Genomic DNA, 21,425 nt, shown 5'->3' with positions numbered 1-21,425 from the left:
CAAGACTGCTGCCTGAGATGATCAAACCTCACAGGATACTCCAGTCATGACTTGGTGATAATTCTAAATTTTCTTTAGGTCCCCAGAAGATTATCAGTGCCCCCAGACAGCAGGAAGTAGCCTGGAAAACTACATCCACGTTCCCAACAAATGGACTATGGAAATTTTCATTTGTTTACAACGTTGGTTACAAGTTGTTATGGCTAATGGTCAAGAGAAAAGCTAAACAAAGTGTATTAGATTCAGAATTCTTGTTCCTTTAAAAAGAAACAGATGATGAGGTGTGCTGGGCGACAATGGTTTATATCCTGTCCATTGTACTTTGATAAAATACTGATTGGCCACTAGCCAGGCAGGAAGTATAGGCAGGACAACCAGACAGGAAGTAGAGGCAGGTCAATGAGAACAGGAGAATTCTGGGAAGAAGGAAGTCCTAGTCTGCAGTTGTGACCCAGCCACAGAAGAAGTAAGAAGTGACTGCCTCATTGAATAAGGTACTGAGCCATGTGGCTGACATGGACAAGAATAATGGGCTAATAAAAGTATAAGAGCTAATAAGAAGTCTGGGCTACTAGGCCAATTGGTTTATAACTAATATAGACCTTTGTGTGATTTCTTTGGGAGTTAATGACTGCAGGACCTGGGCAGGACAGAAAACTCATTCAACAGCAAAGTTTCAATTTTTCTTTTAGAATTAGCTCAGAGACCTTTTCCAAATAAGTTTTTAATTTTTCACTCAGATTGTGTAGTAAAAAAAGGTCCATTCTAAAATAATGTCTTCCCTTTGTATTAAAATTCCTGTAGGGGAATGTTTGGAGGGTAGTATGACCAGAATGCATTAAGATTCAGATCCATGCGAATCTTCTGGATTTCCTTCTGTAATTTCTCTTCACTAAAAGTCAATTCCCTCAGCCTCAGCTGATAATTCCCTGGGACTATTCTAGTCCTTGTCACTATCTAAGGTTTTGTTTGAATTAACATCAGGACCTATCCCAATAGTAGGCCAGAGATTGAAAATGTCTTCTAGCCATCTTTGGAATTCATTAAGAGTCTGCAATCAATCTCTCCTAGTTTGCACCTTTTGAGGTCTAAGTTTTTGTAAACCTATTTTGTAGCCTAAATAATTAATAGAGTCTCCTCTTTGGATTTTTTAGTATCCAATTTGAATCTGGTAGTAAATGTTGTCCATATAATAATAAACTATAGATTCAGGAAATTGACTTACAAAATATTGGAAGAGGGAGGGGCTATTTAACATTCTCTGTGGGAGAATCTTCCATTGATATCATTTAGCAGGCTGAGAATTATTAGTTGACAATGTGTAGGCAAATTTTTCTGTGTCTTGTAAAGTGTACCTTCTTTAAAGGCATTGTGAAGAAACAATCTTTTAAATCAATAGCTATAAGAGGCCATCCTTTAGGAAATAGAAAAGGCAAAGGAATGCCAGAGTGTAGAGAGCCCATTGGCTGGATCACTTTATTAACATCTCTTAGATCTGTTACCATTCTCCATTTTCCAGATTTCTTTTTAAAAATAAATACAGGAGAATTCCAAGGGCTGGTTGATTCTTCAATATGCTGAGTATCTAGTTGCTCCTGTACCAGCTGTTCTAAAGCCTGACCACAAGTTTAACATTTGCTTCACAAAAGGTGAATGCATGCCATATGAGACTATTTGCTTCCTTGAATGTCCTTAAATTTAACATTGGCACAGGAGTCCAATTAGCTGTAATAGAGCCTGTAAAGTTATTGGATATATTAAGGTTGGTTGTCTGAAAACCTTAGGCTGTTCCTTTCAATTCTTATAATGCAATGCTCACTTTCCTTGCTGCATAATGGTGGCACACACCTTTAATCCCAGCACTCAGGAGGCAGAGACAGAGGCAGGCAGATCTCTGTGAGTTCAAGGCCAGCCTGGTCTATAGAGCAAGTTCCAGGACAGCCAGGACTGTTGCACAGAGAAACCCTGTCTTGAAAAAAAAAATACCCAAAACAAAACAAAGCAAAAAGCCTTTCCTATAGGTTAAGGGCTTTATTACCCTTTTACTTGTTTGTTGGAGTTTTTTAAACCTAAAAGCTCTTTGGCATTTTTTCCTTTATATCCCCCCTTTCCTCCGTTTTACTTTATTTTTTTCTATACTCGTGGATGGTTTCCAAGGGAAGGATATTCATGGATTCTAAGTATATTATACAATAATAATATATATAATAATATATACCTAGAAAGGATGTTATGGGTAAAAAAATCATGATTTTTTTAAAAATATAAATGTCCATGCCAAAGAAATTAATACAAACATTTCAGGTAGTTTCAAGATGCTGCATTGTTTGTAACATAAATTCTATCGCATTTTTTCAGAATCCTCAGCCAGAACCCTCTGACAGTTGTTGAAGATCCCTACCTTTATAAGTTGCCAGCATTAAAATATTTGTGAGTATTGTAGCCGTCTCATGGTTCCTTAGATGAGTTCTAAGGAACTCATCTTTATTTCCATCGGGAGAGCATTTTGTCTTAAAATTTTTTTAAAAATCCCAATTTTAGTTTTAACTAATGTTTTAAAAAAATCATTGATTGCCCAGGAAAGGCAGTGCCTGCTTTTAATTCCAACACTTGGAAGGCAGACACAGGCAGATCTTCTGTGAGTTACAGATCACCCGTGTGTGTGCATTGGGAGACACTGTCTCTTAAAAGAAAATGAAATAAAAGAAATAAGAGTAGGGCCTGACAAATAGAGGGTTTCCAGTGAGTCTGGGGACCTGAGTTCAAGGACTAGCTCGTGTTATTTGTCCTCTGACCTCCACAAATACATTGTTGATGGAGGAGGGTTATCTGTCTATGTGTTACCTTCATTGGCTAATAAATAAAGAAAACTGCCTGGCCCATTAGCTCTAATCTCTTATTGGCTAGCTCTTACATATCAATTCAACCCATTTCTATTAATGTGTATTGCCATTTGACTGTGGCTTTGAGCAAGACGAGTCTAACCAGCGTCCATCTCAGAGAGGAGAGCTATGGTGTCGGACTCACTGCCTTCTTCCTCCCAGCATTCTGTTCTGTCTTCCCTGCCTACCTATCTTCTGACCTAGGCCAAGCAGTTTTCTTTATTTATTAACCAATGAGAATAACACATAGACAGATAACCCTCCTCTGTCACACTGTGGCACATGCACACACACACACACATGAAAAAGGTAAATAAAGGATACAATGGGCAAGACATTCAGCTGAGGAGGAAAGTGTGTTGAAGAACATAGAGATGTATATGTAAACAATGTAGGAATATCTTCTCAGAAAGCACAGTCATAAGTGTATACTATTTTTCTTTCTTTTTTATTCTTCTCTTATATATATTACATCCCAACCCCAGCTCTCTTCCCCAGTCTTTCCTCCCCACTTTCTTTCTCTCCCAGATCCACCCTACCTTTTAAATTAAAAAATATTTCAAGTGTGGCTCTTTTCCTTGTGAATGTCTAGGCAACCTGAATATGCAGTGCCCACATGTGGCAGAAGAGGGCGCCAGATGACTGGAGTTACAGACGATTGTGAGCCACATGTGGATGTGGAAATGGAACCCCAATCCTCCTGAAGAGCAAAATTCTTAATGGCTTAAGAGCCCCAGTGTACACTACTTTTACAAAGAGGAACTATGTTTGATTTCCAGCAACCACACTGGGATGTTCACGATTGCCTGTAACTCCAGCTCCAGGGAATCTGACACCTCTGACTTCTGTGCACGTGCACACACACTTAAAAAAAAATCAGTTTTTTTTTTTAAGAAGGAAAGGGGTTTGGAGAGATGGCTAAGTGGTTAAGAGGACTTACTACTCTTATAGAAGACCCAGGGTCAGTTCTCAGCACATACCAGCTGGCTCACAACCACCTGGAACTCGGTCCTTCTAGCCTCAACAGGCACCTGAACACATACGCATAAATAATAAGTAAATATTTTGTTTAAAAAAAAAGAAGTGAGAGGGGAGCTCTGTATGGTGGTGTGCCTTTAGTTCCAGCACTCGGGAGGCAGAAGCTGGTAGGTTGCTCAGAATTTGAGGCCAGCCTGGTCTACATAGTGAGTTCAGGCCAGGCAGGGCTAACAAAGAGACCCTGCCTCAAAAATTAAAATACCCAGCTTCCTGTGTTTTTAATATAGATGTATAAACTGACTGAAAGGACTTTAAATAAATGGGAATTGGGTGTTTAGAAATTAAAGTGAAAAGAAACTTGAGTGACAGCTGCAGTAGGGTGTGTGCAAGATCAAACTGAGAGTCAGACAGTGATGGAGACAGACTCTGTTCTATGCCGAGATCAAACTGAGAGTCAGACAGTGATGGAGACAGACTCTGTTCTATGCCGAGATCAAAATGAGAGTCAGACAGTGATGGAGACAGACTCTGTTCTATGCCGGGATCAAACTGAGAGTCAGACAGTGATGGAGACAGACTCTGTTCTATGCCGGGATCAAACTGAGAGTCAGACAGTGATGGAGACAGACTCTGTTCTATGCCGAGATCAAAATGAGAGTCAGACAGTGATGGACACAGACTCTGTTCTATGCCGAGATCAAAATGAGAGTCAGACAGTGATGGACACAGACTCTGTTCTATGCCGGGATCAAAACGAGAGTCAGACAGTGATGGAGACAGACTCTGTTCTATGCCGGGATCAAACTGAGAGTCAGACAGTGATGGAGACAGACTCTGTTCTATGCCGAGATCAAAATGAGAGTCAGACAGTGATGGACACAGACTCTGTTCTATGCCGAGATCAAAATGAGAGTCAGACAGTGATGGACACAGACTCTGTTCTATGCCGGGATCAAAACGAGAGTCAGACAGTGATGGAGACAGACTCTGTTCTATGCCGGGATCAAACTGAGAGTCAGATAGTGATGGACACAGACTCTGTTCTATGCCGGGATCAAACTGAGAGTCAGACAGTGATGGAGACAGACTCTGTTCTATGCCGAGATCAAACTGAGAGTCAGATAGTGATGGAGACAGACTCTGTTCTATGCCGAGATCAAAATGAGAGTCAGACAGTGATGGACACAGACTCTGTTCTATGCCGGGATCAATATGAGAGTCAGACAGTGATGGACACAGACTCTGTTCTATGCCGGGATCAAACTGAGAGTCAGACAGTGATGGACACAGACTCTGTTCTATGCCGGGATCAAAATGAGAGTCAGACAGTGATGGAGACAGACTCTGTTCTATGCCGAGATCAAAATGAGAGTCAGACAGTGATGGAGACAGACTCTGTTCTATGCCGAGATCAAACTGAGAGTCAGACAGTGATGGAGACAGACTCTGTTCTATGCCGAGATCAAAATGAGAGTCAGACAGTGATGGAGACAGACTCTGTTCTATGCTGAGATCAAACTGAGAGTCAGACAGTGATGGAGACAGACTCTGTTCTATGCCGGGATCAAAATGAGAGTCAGACAGTGATGGAGACAGACTCTGTTCTATGCCGAGATCAAAATGAGAGTCAGACAGTGATGGAGACAGACTCTGTTCTATGCCGGGATCAAAATGAGAGTCAGACAGTGATGGAGACAGACTCTGTTCTATGCCGAGATCAAAATGAGAGTCAGACAGTGATGGAGACAGACTCTGTTCTATGCCGAGATTATTGATTTAAGCAAATATTAAACCCGCTCTTTTTTTTCGAAAAGAGCTCTATGAAATAATCTTCAATGGCCATAGATTTTACGTTTAGTTATGTTTAACTGTATGTGTGTGTGCTAATATGCCCACATGTGTGGGAGAGGCCAAAAGAGGGTGGCAGCGGCTCTGGAGATGGAGTTCCATGTGACTCTGAGCTGCCCAACGTGGGTGCTGGAGAGTGAATTCAGATCCTCTGCATGAGCAGTACAAGCTCTTAACCTCTGAGCCATCTCTCCAAGCCCAACAATAAATTCCTAAACCAGATACTTTTATAGGAAAACCAGAGCATAAGTGACCGCTTGTGATGAAAATGGTTCCTAATGAAATCTCTCTCCTTCAGAGACCTGGGGAAAACACATGTGCCAATGACAGCGCTTGAGAACATCCTCATGATGACCCTGGAGCTGGAGCATCTGTAAGGGTTACTTTCTTAGGATGAGTTTACTTACGTTTAAAAATGTTAATGTGTATATGTGTGAACGCATGTGTGTGCAGACATGCGTGTGTGTGTGCAGATGTGTGTGTGCATGCATGCATGCATATGTGTGTACAGATGTGTTTGTGCACGAGTGAGTGCGTGCGTGTGTGTGTGCATGTGTGTGTGCAGGCAGGAGTGTGAATATGGAAGGCAGAGGACAGCTTTCTGAGATGGCTCTCTTCTTACACTGTGGGTTCCAGGGATCAAAGTTGTTTGCATGACAGGGGACTTTCTGCTGAGCCTTTTTGTCAGCCCTAGCTTTCTTTATAATTTCTTGTATTTGAAATTCTTTTGAGATTTGCCTTATTTCTTGAGTCTGAGGTATTGAGATATAATGTTCATGCAATTAATTCAAATGCATAGTTTAGTGAAGCTTTCATAGTTAGTTCCCTAACCACTATTACAGAACTGATATAGACCATTTGTCCCCTCCCTAAGGATCCCTCCTGAATGTTTGTACCCTTCCCACCGCCAGCCCCTGTGATACACCAATCTTATTTCTAGCCCTATAGCTTTTCTTTCCCCTAGAACATCTCATGAATGACATCCCACAGTGGCCTTTTGGCCATCTTCTCTCACTGAGCATGATCTTTAGCGTATCTCACCAGCAGAGGACGAGAAAACATGATGTCTTTAAACAGTGTTCTTCTGGACTGGGGGTATAGCTCAGCGGGTAAAGTCAACCCTAGTGTGCATAATGCCCTGGGTTTGGACACAAACCAGCATCGTGGTGAATACTTGTCCTTCCGAATCAAGGCCATCCTCAACTACACTAGCAGTTCCTGGCCAGTCTGGGATACAAAAGAAGCTTGGCCGGGCAGTGGTGGCACACACCTTTAATCACAGCACTTGGGAGGCAGAGGCAGGCGGATCTCTGTGAGTTCAAGACCAGCCTGGTCTACAAGAGCTAGTTCCAGGACAGGCTCCAAAACCACAGAGAAGCCCTGTCTCGAAAAACAAAAACCATTAAAAAAAAAAAACCAACAAGCCTGCCTTCCTGCCTTCCTGCCTTCCTGCCTTCCTGCTAGCTCATCTCAAGTGCTGTTTGTGTCGTTGCCATCTTAACTCTTTACTAGTTGGTGTTCTATACTATTTAGTCATATGCAAACGACCTTTTACCATGTATGCTTACTTTAAGTCAGAGTCCACACTGAATGAGGTGTCTGTGTTCTGGTTGAGGTTTGGTTTCGTTTTGGCTATGAGGCAGGGTCCCTCCTGTAGCCTAGGTTACTTTGAACTTGTGATCATCAAGTCTGGCTTCTTACTCATGTCTGTGTGTTTTATAGATTGGCATCTCAATCTGTCTTTGTTTCCTGATGAATAGTTCAGGACAAGCATCTGGCACTGCCTTCCTGACGGGAATTTCAGGTGGCCTATTGTGTCAAATCCGATCACCCAAAGGTGGTATGTTGAAGTTCTTTAAGTTGGTTTTAAACATGGTATATATATATTTTTTGAGATAAAGTTTTTCTGTAGCTTTGATGCCTGTCCTGGAACTAGCTCTTGTAGACCAGGCTGGTCTCGAACTCCCAGAGATCCACCTGCCTCTGCCTCCCGAGTGCTGGGATTAAAGGCATGGGCTACCACCACCTGGCTAAACATGGTACTTATAAGGTAAATAATCTATGGGAATTTGGGGAAGCCCCACTACAGATACCACATGTTACCAGGGAAATTAGGGTTAGGAATGGACTCAAAAGGAACCTTGAAGCCAATTAGAGTAAACAAACAGACTAAGCAAGCTGTGGGCTCAGCTGCTGCCTGGAAGTATCAGACAAAAGGAGGAAAGGGGGAGACCACGCCAGTCCAACAGCTACGTAGTTAAAGGGGATCAGAGAGCATCATGGGGGGGGGACAGGCCCAAAGGACTAGAAAACGCGCATCAGGCTGTTGCCAGCATCTAGAATGGGATCGAAGAGAAGGAAAGTGAAAATAGCAGCTCTCAGAGTAAGGACTCAGGAGGGCGTGGCAACTCCACAGCAACCGCAGGGAGGCCAGGAATTCTGGGAAGGAGAACAGATTGTCTCATCTAAGAGAAAACCGTTCTCACCTCATTAGCATGGTTTAAGTTGGGTCTACCTTCTTGTGGAGTGTTCCCTTCCAGGGGTGGCTGACTTGCCCAACTGGAATGGTGTCACTAATGTCCCAGATCTGAGTCCCATCCTCTTGACCAGAAGGAAAGGTTTTCCTCAATGGACCTTCACTGCTGCTGTACCATGCTTCCCCCTCAATGGGCCTTCACTGCTGCTGTACAATGCTTCCCCCTCAATGGGCCTTCACTGCTGCTGTACCATGCTTCCCCCTCAATGGACCTTCACTGCTGCTGTACCACACGTCCCCCTCAATGGGCCTTCACTGCACCACACGTCCCCCTCAATGGGCCTTCACTGCTGCTGTACCATGCTTCCCCCTCAATGGACCTTCACTGCTGCTGTACCACGCGTCCCCCTCAATGGACCTTCACTGCTGCTGTACCATGCTTCCCCCTCAATGGGCCTTCACTGCTGCTGTACCACGTGTCCTCCGAATGGGCCTTCACTGCTGCCGTACCACACGTCCCCCTCAATGGTCCTTCACTGCTGCTGTACCTCACGTCCTCCTCAATGGGCCTTCACTGCTGCTGTACCACACGTCCCCCTCAATGGGCCTTCACTGCTGCTGTACCACACGTCCCCCTCAATGGACCTTCACTGCACCACGCGTCCCCATCAATGGGCCTTCACTGCTGCTGTACCATGCTTCCTCCTCAATGGGCCTTCACTGCACCACGCGTCCCCCTCAATGGACCTTCACTGCTGCTGTACCACACGTCCCCCTCAATGGGCCTTCACTGCTGCTGTACCATGCGTCCCCCTCAATGGGCCTTCACTGCTGCCGTACCACGTGTCCTCCCAAGCATCTTTCACGTGGATGTGCCTAAAGATAAACTTGTCTGAAGCAATTGTTACTTGGTGATCTAAACTGACACATTTATTAACTGGTGTTCTTTTGGAGAATTACCCAGCTTTTGTTTTTGAGTACTGTTATCAATTCATGGACTCTCTTTACAATTACATTTTACTTACTGTGGTCTATGTGTGTGTGTGTATGTGTATTGTGTGTTGTATATGTGTGTGTGCATATGTCGTATGTGTGTATGTGTGCATATGGTATGTGTGTATGTGGTATGCTTATATAGTTGTGTGGTGTGTTTGTGAGGCGAGTGTGTGTGTGTGTGTGTGTATAATTCTAAGATCAAGCCCAGGACCTTGCACTGATACAGGAGTACCATACCAAAGAGCTGCATCCCCAGCCCTTATTCTTTCAGCTGCACATTATGAGGCTTGGTCAGTTGTGATCCTTGATGCCATTGAACTACATGACATAGCTTAAAGGAGGAAGTTTTAGGTTTAAGATGACTTCTAGTATCTTCCACTTAAACAGAAATAAATTCTCCCTAGGTTGGAGGCTTGCCCAGGCCCTTCTTCCTGTGCATGACCAACCCAGAGTGAGACTTAAGCTGAGGAGAGGGACTTCTACCATCAGTGTCACCTGGTTCTGTTCCTGTCACCTTTGTTATAGGTGTGCGCGCACACACACACACACACACACACACACACACACGCACGCACGACACTTGCTCTTCTGTTGAACACCTCTGTCCTCCTCCATGATTACTTTCAGTATCAGAGAGCAGCAATTTGCCATTGAGTCCCCACCCAACTGAACATGCCTCAAGAACTCTGTCCTCTGCAACCCTGTGGTGGCCTTGGCCTGCCTCTTCTGTACCTCAGTAAGGCTTTTCCAGTAAACCAATTCTCTGTTTTTCCATTTATAGAATCTTACCTAGACATATGGCCTGCTGCCTCTGCAAATATAAAGCTGATATTGAGGTTGTCTGCAAGACAGTCAAACTGCATTGCCATACTGGATGTCTGACAAACACCACACATTGTCGTGAGTCTCTTGCCTGATGAATGTTTTAATTTTGACATATAATGTTTAACTGGTAAAGATAATTTCGTTTTAAATTACTTTTTATTTTAATTAAAATTAATTATTAAATCACTTCCCTTCGTGCCTTCCTTTTCCTCCTTCCAACCTCTCCCATATCTCCTCCCTCTCAAATTGACTTTTTCTTGGTTATTATTGCTATATATACAGATATATAAACACATAAATCTATAATAGAACTTGCTGAGTTTTTTTATGTTGCTTGTATGTATCTGATGCATGGCTGACCACTTTTATTGGATAGCCAGTTGGGAAGCTCATCCATGGGAGGGATAGACTCTGCCTCGCTCAGAGGCCCTCAGTTTTCTGCAGCTCTTTGTCGAGGAGTGGGACCTCGTGACCTTTAACATGGATGCCAGTGTTGTGCTTTTTCTGGGTGTGTGTAGGCAACTGTATTTTGAGGTATCATAAACATAACTTTCTTGTCACTCCTAGACAACAGAATCTCACATCTGACTTCCTGGTCCTCTGGCTCTTACAAGCTTTCTACCACCATGCCCCCTTCTGTGATGTTCCTAAAATTTAAACTAACAATTGTTTATTTCTATTCCTTCATTCGTAATAAAACTCCCTAGCTTCTAAATTTCTCCCTTGTGAAAATTGAACTCTCAGATATTAATGCATTATTTAAAAATATGACTGTTGAGTGGGCAAACGAGATAACTCAGAGGGTCAAGATGCTTGCCACACACATCTGGTGATCTTAATCAATCCCTGGAACCCCCATAAAGGTAGAAGAAAAGAACAAACTCCACATGGCTCCCCTCTGATCTCCACACTCAAACCATCACACATATACATCATGCACTTACAGACATGTATGTATGTATGTATGTATGTATGTATGTATGAATGAGCATACATACACAAACACAAAACTAGAGAGATAGTTTAGTGGTTTAAAGTACTTGCTGCTCTTGCAGAAAACCAAGGTTCAGTTCCCAACATCCACACTGTGGCTCACAATCATCCATAACTCCAGTTCCAGGGGATCCTGTGCCTGGCCTGACCTCTGCAGGCCAGGCACACATGAAGTACACACACACAAATGCAGGCAAAACAGTTATATACGTAAAATGAATCCTTTAAAAGTACATACCTATTAGCCAGGTGGTGGTGGCTGCTGCAAGGGGGCATGCCTTTAATCCGAGCACTTGGGAGGCAGAGGCAGGTGGATCTTTGTGTGTTCAAGGCCAACCTGATCTACAGAATGAGTTCCAGAACAGTCAGGACCACACAGTAAAACCTTGTCTCAAAAAAGCAAAAGAAGGATATACATATAAAAATTTCCATACATGAAAAGAGCAGAAAGGGACTGGAATGGGAGGACTAATATGTCAACTATATGTGCACTGTGCTTGGCACCTTGCTGCAGTGGTCTCTTATATACTGCACTGTGGTCTAAAGCTGGCTTTATGTACATGGTCTCAAGCACCCCTGACCTATAGGGCAGGTGTAGATGGTTTTGTTTGGTTTTCTTTTGCAGTTTTTTTATTAACACTACTATGCACTTTTATTTGGAATCCAAGAACTTCTCATTCTAGAATCAGTAAATGCTGCCAGCCTCTCCTAATGGAACATGCCCAGATTGGCCAGCTCTGTATTTGTGCTCAGCCTCAAGTTTTTTCTATCCGCGGATCAGTTGTGTGATTTTTAATTAACTGTTTGATTGTTTCTTGAGGCAGGATTTTATTATATAGGCTTGACTGGCCTGAGATTCCCTGGATACTCCAGGCTGGCCTTGAACTCATACAGATCTGCCTGTCTCTGACTCTGGAAATTTTTTGCCAGGATCACAGGTGTATGCCACCATGTCTGGTAGCAAATGATTTTCTAAGTGTTTTTCTAAACTGAGTGTGGTGGTACATGGTGTTAATGCCACCTACTTGGGAGGCTGAGGCAAAAGGAGCCATTCCAAGGCCATATAGGCAATTTAGTGAGACCCTGGATTCCAACCACACCCTTTTGCTGAGGCAGGAACGTGCACAACTCTCCGTCAGTGCCCTGTGTGCACGCTTGTGTGTTCTAAGCAGCTAGTTTGCTAGTTCTGTCCTCTCTGGTTGTCATTGCCAATTCATAGGTTTAAATTTGAGTTTAGTTTTCTCTTCACTTCCTCCGGTATTTGCTGGCCCCTGATTTACTTGGTTGGGTTGAATGACCGTGGACTGAAAAAGGGCTGCCAGCATTTTCTGACCCAAAGCAATCTCTCCATCTTTGACAGTTGAAGCATCTATAGGAAACCCCGAAGGACCATTCATGAAGGTGTTGCAGGCCCGGAAGGAGAACACCAGCACTGAGGTCACTATTGAACCAGAGAGAGCCTATTCAGAAAAAGATGATCTTAGCTCTTCAGGCTTCATGGACGAGCAGCTCGACTTTAACGATGAAAGCGATGTGATTAGTGCCCTGAATTACATACTGCCATATTTCTCAGAGGGAAATCTGGAAGATGTGGTGTCGACATTGTTACCATTCATAAAACTACTGTTTTCTAATGTACAAAATGCAGACAGTTCACTGGAATCCTACAAAAATGATTCAAGGAGGCTTGCTCTTAACCCTGTACCAAAAGCAAATAAGATGGCTTACAAAAATAAACTGAATAAACTTTATTTTCTAGAGAATTTGTTAGATGCAGAGATTGGTGAGGTTAGGAAGAAAGAGAAAACTGCCATGCTTATGCAGCAGTCTGGCCACTTGAGTCCCAAATTTAAACAACGAAAGAGATGGGCACCTGCCCAGGCAGAGGAAAACAGTCTTGCAGAAATTGACAAGGCAGAGAAAAGACTCCACAGCCTGAACAGAGTACTCAAGGGGACAGGAAGCATACAGAAAAGGCACTTTAAGGGAGTGACTGACAAGAGCCTGTGGAACAAGCAGAGTGTCCAGACGCCTATGGAGAGTATTGCCAAAGACGGACAGCTCGGGAGCCCACCCACAGCGGAGTTGCAGCAGCTCAGTCTGGTTCAGAAGCCCAAGACTTTAGTAGAAAATTCCTCCCACCAAGAGCCCTTGCTCAGAAAGGAGCATGGGGAGGCAGTGTCTTCTTCCACAGCAGAGTCACTGGTGGACAAGACTCCCACTACAAAATCGCTGCCTGAGTTCATAGACAGACGAAAAGACTTGTCTTACACCATTTTTGTTTTAGAAAGTGCAAATGCCAATGCGAAAAGAACGAAGGGGTCTAACCCTAGTTTACTGTCTGAAAAGAGACATAGAAACCTTAGGAAGAAAAAGTATCATTTCCGGTTGATTGCAAAGAGTCCAGCATCCTCTGCAGTGAGGAGCCTGGTAAATTCCCCTGCAGAAGAGGTCTTTTCATCTTTAGGAGACCTGAGTTATGCAGAAAAGCCTTTTTCACAATTAGATGCTGCCTTAGAACCTCCTACAAAAAAACTTCTTGAAGAAAATCAGGCAGCAATAGATGATACTGTAGAAAACATCCTCAAACCAGCCCTCACTGGGCCTAAAGAAGCTGCATTAGAAAATATTCCCCCTGAGAATCCTACTGTAGAGTCTAATGGGTCTACATCTGATTTACTTCCAACTGCTCAGCAAACAAGCAAGCCACAGTTAGACTTCACCTTGGGGTCTGACTCCCATGACCATTTCAAAGATTTTGCTTACCCATTACTGATGTCACCAGGTGAACGCTTTGAATCTCAGCTAAACCAGCAGCTGCAGCCCCTCATCCCCAACAACAACGTGAGAAAGCTTATTTCTCACGTTATCAGGACTTTGAAGATGGATTGCTCTGACCCCCGTGTACAACTGTTCTGTGCCAAGCTCATCTCCAGAACCGGCCTCCTGATGAAGCTTCTCAGTGAGAAACAAGAATTCAAGTTGTCCAGGGCCGACTGGGATACAGACCAGTGGAAAACTGAGAACTACATCAATGAAAGCACAGAAACCCAAGGCGAACAGAAGGATCTGGAACAAAGTCAGGTGAGGACGGTGCTGGAACATGGGTCCTGTGTACCCTTTCAGTCACTTAAGCAGAAAGACCAGGGCCTCCTACTTCAGATCTTGTATTGTCCGCATAACTCTAGCCCAGCCAACACAATGATTCCCACTGTATTTTTATATGTACTGTATTATTTTGTTTTGTTTTTGAGACAGGGTCTCACTGTGTAGCCCTGGATTCCCAGAATTCTCATGCAAACCAAATTGGCCCAGAACTCACAGAGATCCACCTGCCTCTGCCTCCCAGTGCTGCGTTTAAATGTGTTTGCTACCACACCTAACTTTTACTGCGTTTCTAAATTTAAGACATGGAAGCAGACTTAAAACACAGAATATAATAAAATGTACTATAAAAAATCATGTAGCATATTGCATTCAGTATGATCTTTTATAAATAAGAAAGCTACTCACCTGGAAGAATGTTTTTAGGGTTTTTTTTTTTTAAAAAAGAAATATTGTTTTGTTGTTCCATATAGATCAAACTTAGCACCTAGTACAAGCTAAACAAAGGGTTCAACCACAGAAGTACATCCTGAGGCCTTGGTTCTTTGAGTCAGAATATCACTGTATAGCCCAAAATAGCCTGCTCACTTTGTGGCCGAAGTTGATACCAAGCTCATGGCAGTCCTCCTATCTTAACTTCCAATTCCCAGATTATATACATGAGTTACCAAGCGCAGCCCAAGAATGACTTTTGAGCAATTAGCCTTTACTTTTTTTAATTCTTTTTACTTTATTATTTGGCAACAGAAATGCCTATTTATTCATTTATCTTGTACTTTTTAGCACACAAAAGAAGTTCCGGGATACGGCTACAACAACAAAGTCATCTTGGCAATATCTGTAACTATAGTAGCGACAGTGTTGATTATCGTTTTCTCTCTCGTTGAGGTAAGGACAACAATACATTCCTGTGTCCAGCATGTTCCCGGTCTGTGTCATAGGTTTAGAGGCCACGAACTGAAAACCTGAGCCGCTGACCCTCTCTGTCTACAAATAATGTCCCCGAGTGTCCACAGGTACTCTGTGAAGTCGGGCTCCTCAATGTCAGGTCATTATGTAACGTTCTGATTTGGTGTCAGCCTGGTGGTGTTGCTGTGAGAGGCTGTGGGAGCAGTGGAGAGTTCTCTGTCAGTGAGGATGGTAGAATTTTGAGGCTAGAAGGCAGAAATCAGCATGGGATCAGTTCATGACCTCCGGGAGGATGTCCTCTGGCCCCTGTACAGACAGCACCTCCACACCTAATGTGGTTGTGACCTCCAGGGAAATCTCTGTAAAGTCCTATATTGTTCTTTAGTGGAGTGTACTGTTCACCACTGTGCTGGAATTTATTTGTACTTAAAAAAAATTATGTGTATAGGTGTTTTGCCTGCATGCATGTCTGTGCGCCACTGTTGTGTGATAGATGTTTTTCTGGGGAGACCACACAAACACACACACACACACACACACACACACATTACTTACCGAGAAAGTCCATGACAGACCACAGTAAACATTGCACCATTTTGGTGAAGCAGTGAGTCTCTTTATTAGGGTTACTAATTTACAAGGAGCAAGGGTGACTCTAAAAGAGCCGCATCACCTGAAATCCTCTCCCAACATGAGCAGCAGCTCCCCAAATCCCCAAATTCTGGGCTCTCTCTGCCTGCAGAGCACCAGCCCCTGCCACAGTCGGTTGTCTCCATCTGCAGTTACCGCTCAGAGTCTCCAGTCCCAGCAACTTCATCCCCTTGGTTCTGTTGGGCAGGGGCCCTCAAGAATCTTGCATGATTTTGTTTTTACAGACTTGTGACCTTTTGTTTACCTCCCATTTACTGCTTGAGTCTAGTGAGCCTTCCCTTTCCCTCCTAGAAGAAATGTTTCATCCCAGAGGAGCATGCCCTGGAAAAACCCCTCTGTGCCTGATGCCCTCAGAGGCAAGAAGAGGTTGTGGGATCCCCTGGACCAAGTTAGAGGTGGTTGTGAGCCACCATGTGGGTGCTGGAATTCCAGTCCTAGGTCCTCTGGAGGAGCAGTGTGTGCTAGAGCGGCTGTGCTCTTAACCACGAAGCATCTCTCCAGCCCTTCACGCGCATTTTCATTCTCTTCTGCCCGTTTGGATGGTATCTGTGAGGACTGGACGCACACCGTATTTTCCTGTAGTAGATAGTCAAGGTGTTTGTAAAGCTTTTTTGGCCCAACAAACCTCTCTGCGGATGGATGGAATAAGCCAAATCAGACCAGATCAAACCTAATTAGAAAAAGCCCAGGTTTAATGGATAGCAGCAGTCCTGGGTGGTCCTCCGGCAGAACATGGAGAGGAGGAAGGAAAACTGGGGAGAACATGTGTTTGTTCTCTGAGGGGCAGTTTAAATAGCCTATAGGAGTGGTCTTGACCCTCTCTGTGGAGGGGTCACCGTTTGGCGGGCTTTCTCAGAGATGGACTCTGGACTGCAGCAACTCCCAGGAGAGGGGGCTTGAAATAGAACTTTCTATCCAACATCCCAAAATGGATGCCAGAGGTTGGGGTGAGACCCTACTCAGACAGTGTTGAGGAGAAAACTTACATTAAGTTAACTACCAAACAAAGAAAAATAAAAATCTAATGCATATTTAAAGTAGCATACAGAACCAGGCTTGGCGGCACACTCCCATAATTCCAGCACCTTAGAGGCAGAGGCAAGAAAATAGGGAGTTCTAGCCACCCTCAACTACATGGTGAGTTGAAGCCAACCTGTGCTACATTAAACACTGTCTAAAAAGTCTAACGATATTTTTTTTAAAAAAGTAAGTATCATATAGAGAAAAGCAATGGACAGACCAGTTATTCTTAACCATTTGCATGTATAGGCGAGGTTTGGGGGATTAATTTTAGGTCTTGTGCAAGCTAAGTATGTTCTCTACCACTGTGCTACCTGCCCAGACACTAAGACTTCTGAAATATCACTCTAACAATTGGTCATTTGGGGGATTCGTGGGCAGCTACTAAAAGATACTTTTGACCTTAAAGAAACATATTTTACTAAATATGAGGAAGAAATGAGTGAGAGAAAATAGCAGTGGTTTTAAGAATGAATGTGGGGTGGGGGAAGAGTTGTCTGTTTCCACTCCATAGGCAGAGGCCTTTGCTGGGTCTGGACGCTGTCTTCCACATCCTTCGGGATAGAAGGCTTGTGCCTGCTGAGCACAGCACAGAGTTCTCCATTCTTTGTCTGATCTAATCTTGGACTCCTCTGGGAAGAGCTTATCAGCCTCTCCTAGGGTGAAGAGCACCTAGGCCCAGTGGCCAAACCAAGAGTAAATCTCCCATTCATTCCCCTGATCCCTAAGCCTGCACCCGGACCCTTCACTGGTCAGTTTCGCCCCCTCAGAGACAAACAGGAAGTACTGGGAGTGTGAGAGTACTAGGAAACCATTGCAAACCACCCAAAGCGTTAATATATTTCGTGGTAAAACAACCCAGTGGAAAAGGAAAGTGTCTGTAGCCGAGGCCACTCATCTACCGGCCTGTGCCTCCTTCTGTGTATACAGTGACATATATTTACACAGTGCATAGGAATATTGCACAATCTTCCAGAAGGGCAGCCATTGCTCTTAACTGCTGAGCCATCTCTCCAGCCTCTTATTTATAGATTCTTTTAATCTGCCTAGAATTTATTTCATTTTTGGCGGGTATGGTTGAGTCAGGGACCAACCTCCCTCACAAGAATATCTAGATGTGAAATAATTTATATTGACTAATTGACTCTTTCTTCACTGGTCTAAGATGCATCTCCATCTGGATGCTTACCTAATCCTGACGTTGTTCTTGCACCAGTCATAAGCACAGCATTAATCAGAGTTGCTTTGTACATTAACTGAGCCCCACACTGCTGGGTAACTCCCGCTGGTTACATTAACTGAGCCCCACATTGCTGGATAACTCCTGTTGATTTGACAGGGCAAGCTCCTGTTCTCTGTTCTGTTTTCCATACATTGTGTAATCATTCTTAACATTTCCCTACCAAACGTCAGCTGATCTTATTTGTTTAAAAAGAAAGGAAAAGAAAGAGAGAGTGAGAAAGGGAGGGAGGGACAGAGGGAGGGAGGAAAGGAGGAAGGGAGGAAAGAGAAAGAGAAAAAAGGAAGAAAAAAGAAAATAAATGTTTGTACTACGGACATGGCTCAGTGGTTGAAGCACTTTCCACACAAACATGAAGATTAGACTTTAGATTTAAAATTCTCAGGACCTGGGGAATTCCAGTCAGACATGGCGGCATGCTGGTCACCTGTAATTCCCATCCCAAAGGCAGACGTAGGATTGCCCAAGAATGAGCTGCATAATGAGGCTAGTCATATCAGTGAGCTCTGGATTTGATGAAATCTGAGTCAGGGAATGAGATGGAAGAGCTATCTAGATATCCAACATCAACCTCAAGCATCCGTAATCATTCACACATGCACATGTGCCCACACATTCACCACACATGTGGGCACATACACGGAAGTGGGGAAAAGATCAGATTGCATAGGACGACATGGCATTTGCAGTTCTACTTTGACGGTTGATGCCTTTCCAACATGCCTCACCTTCACTGCTGCCTCTGCTGCTGCCACCTCCTTCTCCCTCTCCTCCTCTTTGAGATTAAACCAGGCCCTGCACTCTACACCGAGACAGATCCACAAGCTTTTGCTGTTCTAGATTGCCTTTTGTTTTTAGACAGAAACTCTCTCTGTGGCTTGTCATTTCTGAGTGTTCTTGAAAATAATTAGCATTTTCATCAGAGAATTTACTCATCCTAAGTTACATTTGTTCTGAAACACTGCCCATCTCCATTGCTATCATAAATGAGAACTTGCTTAGTTTGTATGGGAGATACGTGCAAAATCTATTGGGCTCTGTATCCTGCTCTCTGTATTTTGTCTGTATTTTGTGACTAGCCAACAGTATTGAATCCTCTTATTCTAATGAAATATTAGTCGATTGTCTTGGACTTTTTGGTTGTTCATTGTTTCAGATAATAGCAATAATAGTTCCCTCCTCCTCAATACCATGTTTATTTTCCATATTACATTTCAGAAGCTCACCAGAGACAAAGGCTCGTGGCTGTGGTCAGAGACATTCTGCTCTTGCTCTTCTCGTATATACGTTGATGAAGTTAAAGATATTCTTTGACTTTTAAGAGTTTTTATTAGGACTTGTTTAATTTTAGGTAAAAGGGTCAATACACCATATTAAGTGCCAACTACATGGGACCCCCTAAATGAGGTGCTACAGAAGAGAAGAGCAGCGGGTAGATGTCAGCTAAGGAAAGGGAGTAGATATAGATTGGAGACTTCAGTCACTGTTATAATCATGATCATGTTTTCTTTCAAAACAGATTTATTTTCACAGAGCAGCAAGATGTGGAGATGAAGAAAAGTCCACAGGGTAAATACAAGATTAGCAATTGTTCAAAGAGAACCTGAGAGCTAGCAGAGAGCTTGGGTCTCATTGGGGAAACTCAGGAAGAATGTTATTTCCCCTAATGTCTTGCCTGGCTCCCCAAAAAGGCAAATGGACACAAGACTAACAAAGACATCTCCAACTGTCACCATTTCTTTAAGGAAAGGAGGTTAGGCTGTGCCTGTTCTGCTGCTGGCAGCATACAGAACTCACTACATAGCCGAGGCTGGCCTGAGAATCTTGTTCCAGGCTCCCAAGGATTGGAATCACAGGCATGATCCACCATGCACAGCTAGCTGTGCCCATTAAACTGCTCTTACAACTCCTCAGCAGAGGCAGGCTGCAGGGTGAAACCCTGTGAGTCTGTGAGCTGTGCTGTGGACTTGGGCTTTGTACTTGGAGGATAAAGCAGCTAGGCAAGCAGGAGCAGCCCCTCCCTCTCCTCAGCAAGTCTGCCTGTGAGAGCTGATCTGCAGGAGAGCAAAGGGCTCCTGCCCAGGGTGGCTTCTTCAGAGGGAGAAGTTGGCTCAGTGGAATAAGTGGGGCTACTGTCATGCTGGTGCCTCTGCTCCAGGACAATTCACAGGCAGAGATCTCCCCAGGGGCATTGTGGGGCCTTACAACAGCCAGATATGCATGGAATTGTTGTTAAGTCCCAGTGCTGGGGTGATCTTTGTTATGGGGAGAGCCGAGATGTCCCCAGACAACACCACACACACACACACACACACACACACACACACACACAGCACAGCACAATCACTAACTGTCTTCTGCATGTGTTTTCTTCCAAGGAGTAAGAAATGCTACAAGGACAGTGAGAGTCAGGTAAGCCCGAGACTCGGTGCTGTGGCTGGAGAAGGTGGGGCTAACAGAACTAATGTCTCCCTTTCTCTTTCCTAGGAAGGATTTTTCTGGCGAAGGTGGCCACTATGGCTTAGGGATATGTATAGACCTCTTCACGACACACGCAAGAAAAACATGGCTCAGGATCTACAGGACAAGGAGTCCTCTGGAGAGGAGGAGATTTTCAAAAAGGATGTATCAAGGTAAATGTCTAGCTCAAATGAGGAGCTAAGGGCAAGATGCTCAGTGGCTCACAGATTTATTCGAACATGACATACGAAATAAGAGCATGACTGAGGGAATGCAGGTCAAGGAGTCCTCTGCACAGAACAATATTACCATTCAAAATGTTTCACGGTAAATGTCTAGCTCAAATGAGAAGCTAAGGTCAAGTTCCTCATTTCAAAGTTTGAAAGTCTTGGCATTGCTCTTCTTCCAGGGACGTCAAGGGAAAAGTGCTGCCGCCGGCCCTGAATCAGTCAGTCACTGAAGCAGAAGAGAGTGAAGCAGCAGATGACGATGAAGGCACAGAATGATCTGGTATCATTTATTAATAAATTACTTTGCTTAGATTCGTGAGTGTCAAAGGCCTTTGTACACAAGTAAATGAAAATCGATGTAGAGCAGTTTAGAGCTGAGCCAGTAGGATGACTTATCACGTGAAAGCAGTGACCATGCAAGCCAATGATCCAGAATCCAAGTTTAAAAAAAAATGCTGCATGGGTAGCAAGCATCTGTAATGGACGCACTCGTGGGCAACATAGGAGGTGAAGACAGAATCACTTAAAGTCATCTAGCCTGGAGTACAGAGCAAAAACACAGATAAGGGACCCTGCCTCAACAAGGTGGTTGGCCAAAACCAACTCCCAAATATTGTCCTATGACTTTCACGTGATTGCCATAGCATGCATGAACCTAGACACTCCTCTCCTCCTCCCGTACACACACACACACACACACACACACACACACACACACACACGATTTCAAAATGGGGAATGTGCTTACTGAACACAGAAAAAATACTGACTATTCAGTGATACAAAGACTGGCACCTGTCATGGATGCTCAG

General features: G+C 43.9%; 1 protein-coding gene across 7 annotated transcripts in view; it reads left to right on the top strand.

Moving 5' to 3' along the window:
* LOC142860014 (leucine-rich repeat-containing protein 37A2-like) overlaps positions 1–20,928 on the top strand; it is a 51,640-nt gene extending 30,712 nt beyond the window's left edge. For 3 of the 7 annotated variants that reach the window (XM_075990701.1, XM_075990703.1, XM_075990698.1), the window contains 9 exons: positions 2,359–2,430; positions 6,007–6,081; positions 9,962–10,080; positions 12,359–14,082; positions 14,887–14,991; positions 19,443–19,492; positions 20,302–20,335; positions 20,411–20,556; positions 20,793–20,928. In XM_075990701.1, coding sequence (XP_075846816.1) covers positions 2,359–2,430; positions 6,007–6,081; positions 9,962–10,080; positions 12,359–14,082; positions 14,887–14,991; positions 19,443–19,492; positions 20,302–20,335; positions 20,411–20,556; positions 20,793–20,889 — 2,422 coding nt within the window. In that variant the 3' untranslated portion in view covers positions 20,890–20,928. The remainder of the gene's footprint in view (positions 1–2,358; positions 2,431–6,006; positions 6,082–9,961; positions 10,081–12,358; positions 14,083–14,886; positions 14,992–19,442; positions 19,493–20,301; positions 20,336–20,410; positions 20,557–20,792) is intronic. The other 4 variants (XM_075990704.1, XM_075990699.1, XM_075990705.1 and 1 more) reach the window with 2 other exon arrangements.
* The last annotated feature ends 497 nt before the right edge of the window (positions 20,929–21,425 follow it).

Source organism: Microtus pennsylvanicus, chromosome 11, assembly GCF_037038515.1.
Source record: "Microtus pennsylvanicus isolate mMicPen1 chromosome 11, mMicPen1.hap1, whole genome shotgun sequence".
NCBI classification, from domain to species: domain Eukaryota; kingdom Metazoa; phylum Chordata; class Mammalia; order Rodentia; family Cricetidae; genus Microtus; species Microtus pennsylvanicus.
Note: the sequence above shows the minus strand (reverse complement) of the source record. Positions and strands in the feature narration are given on the sequence as shown.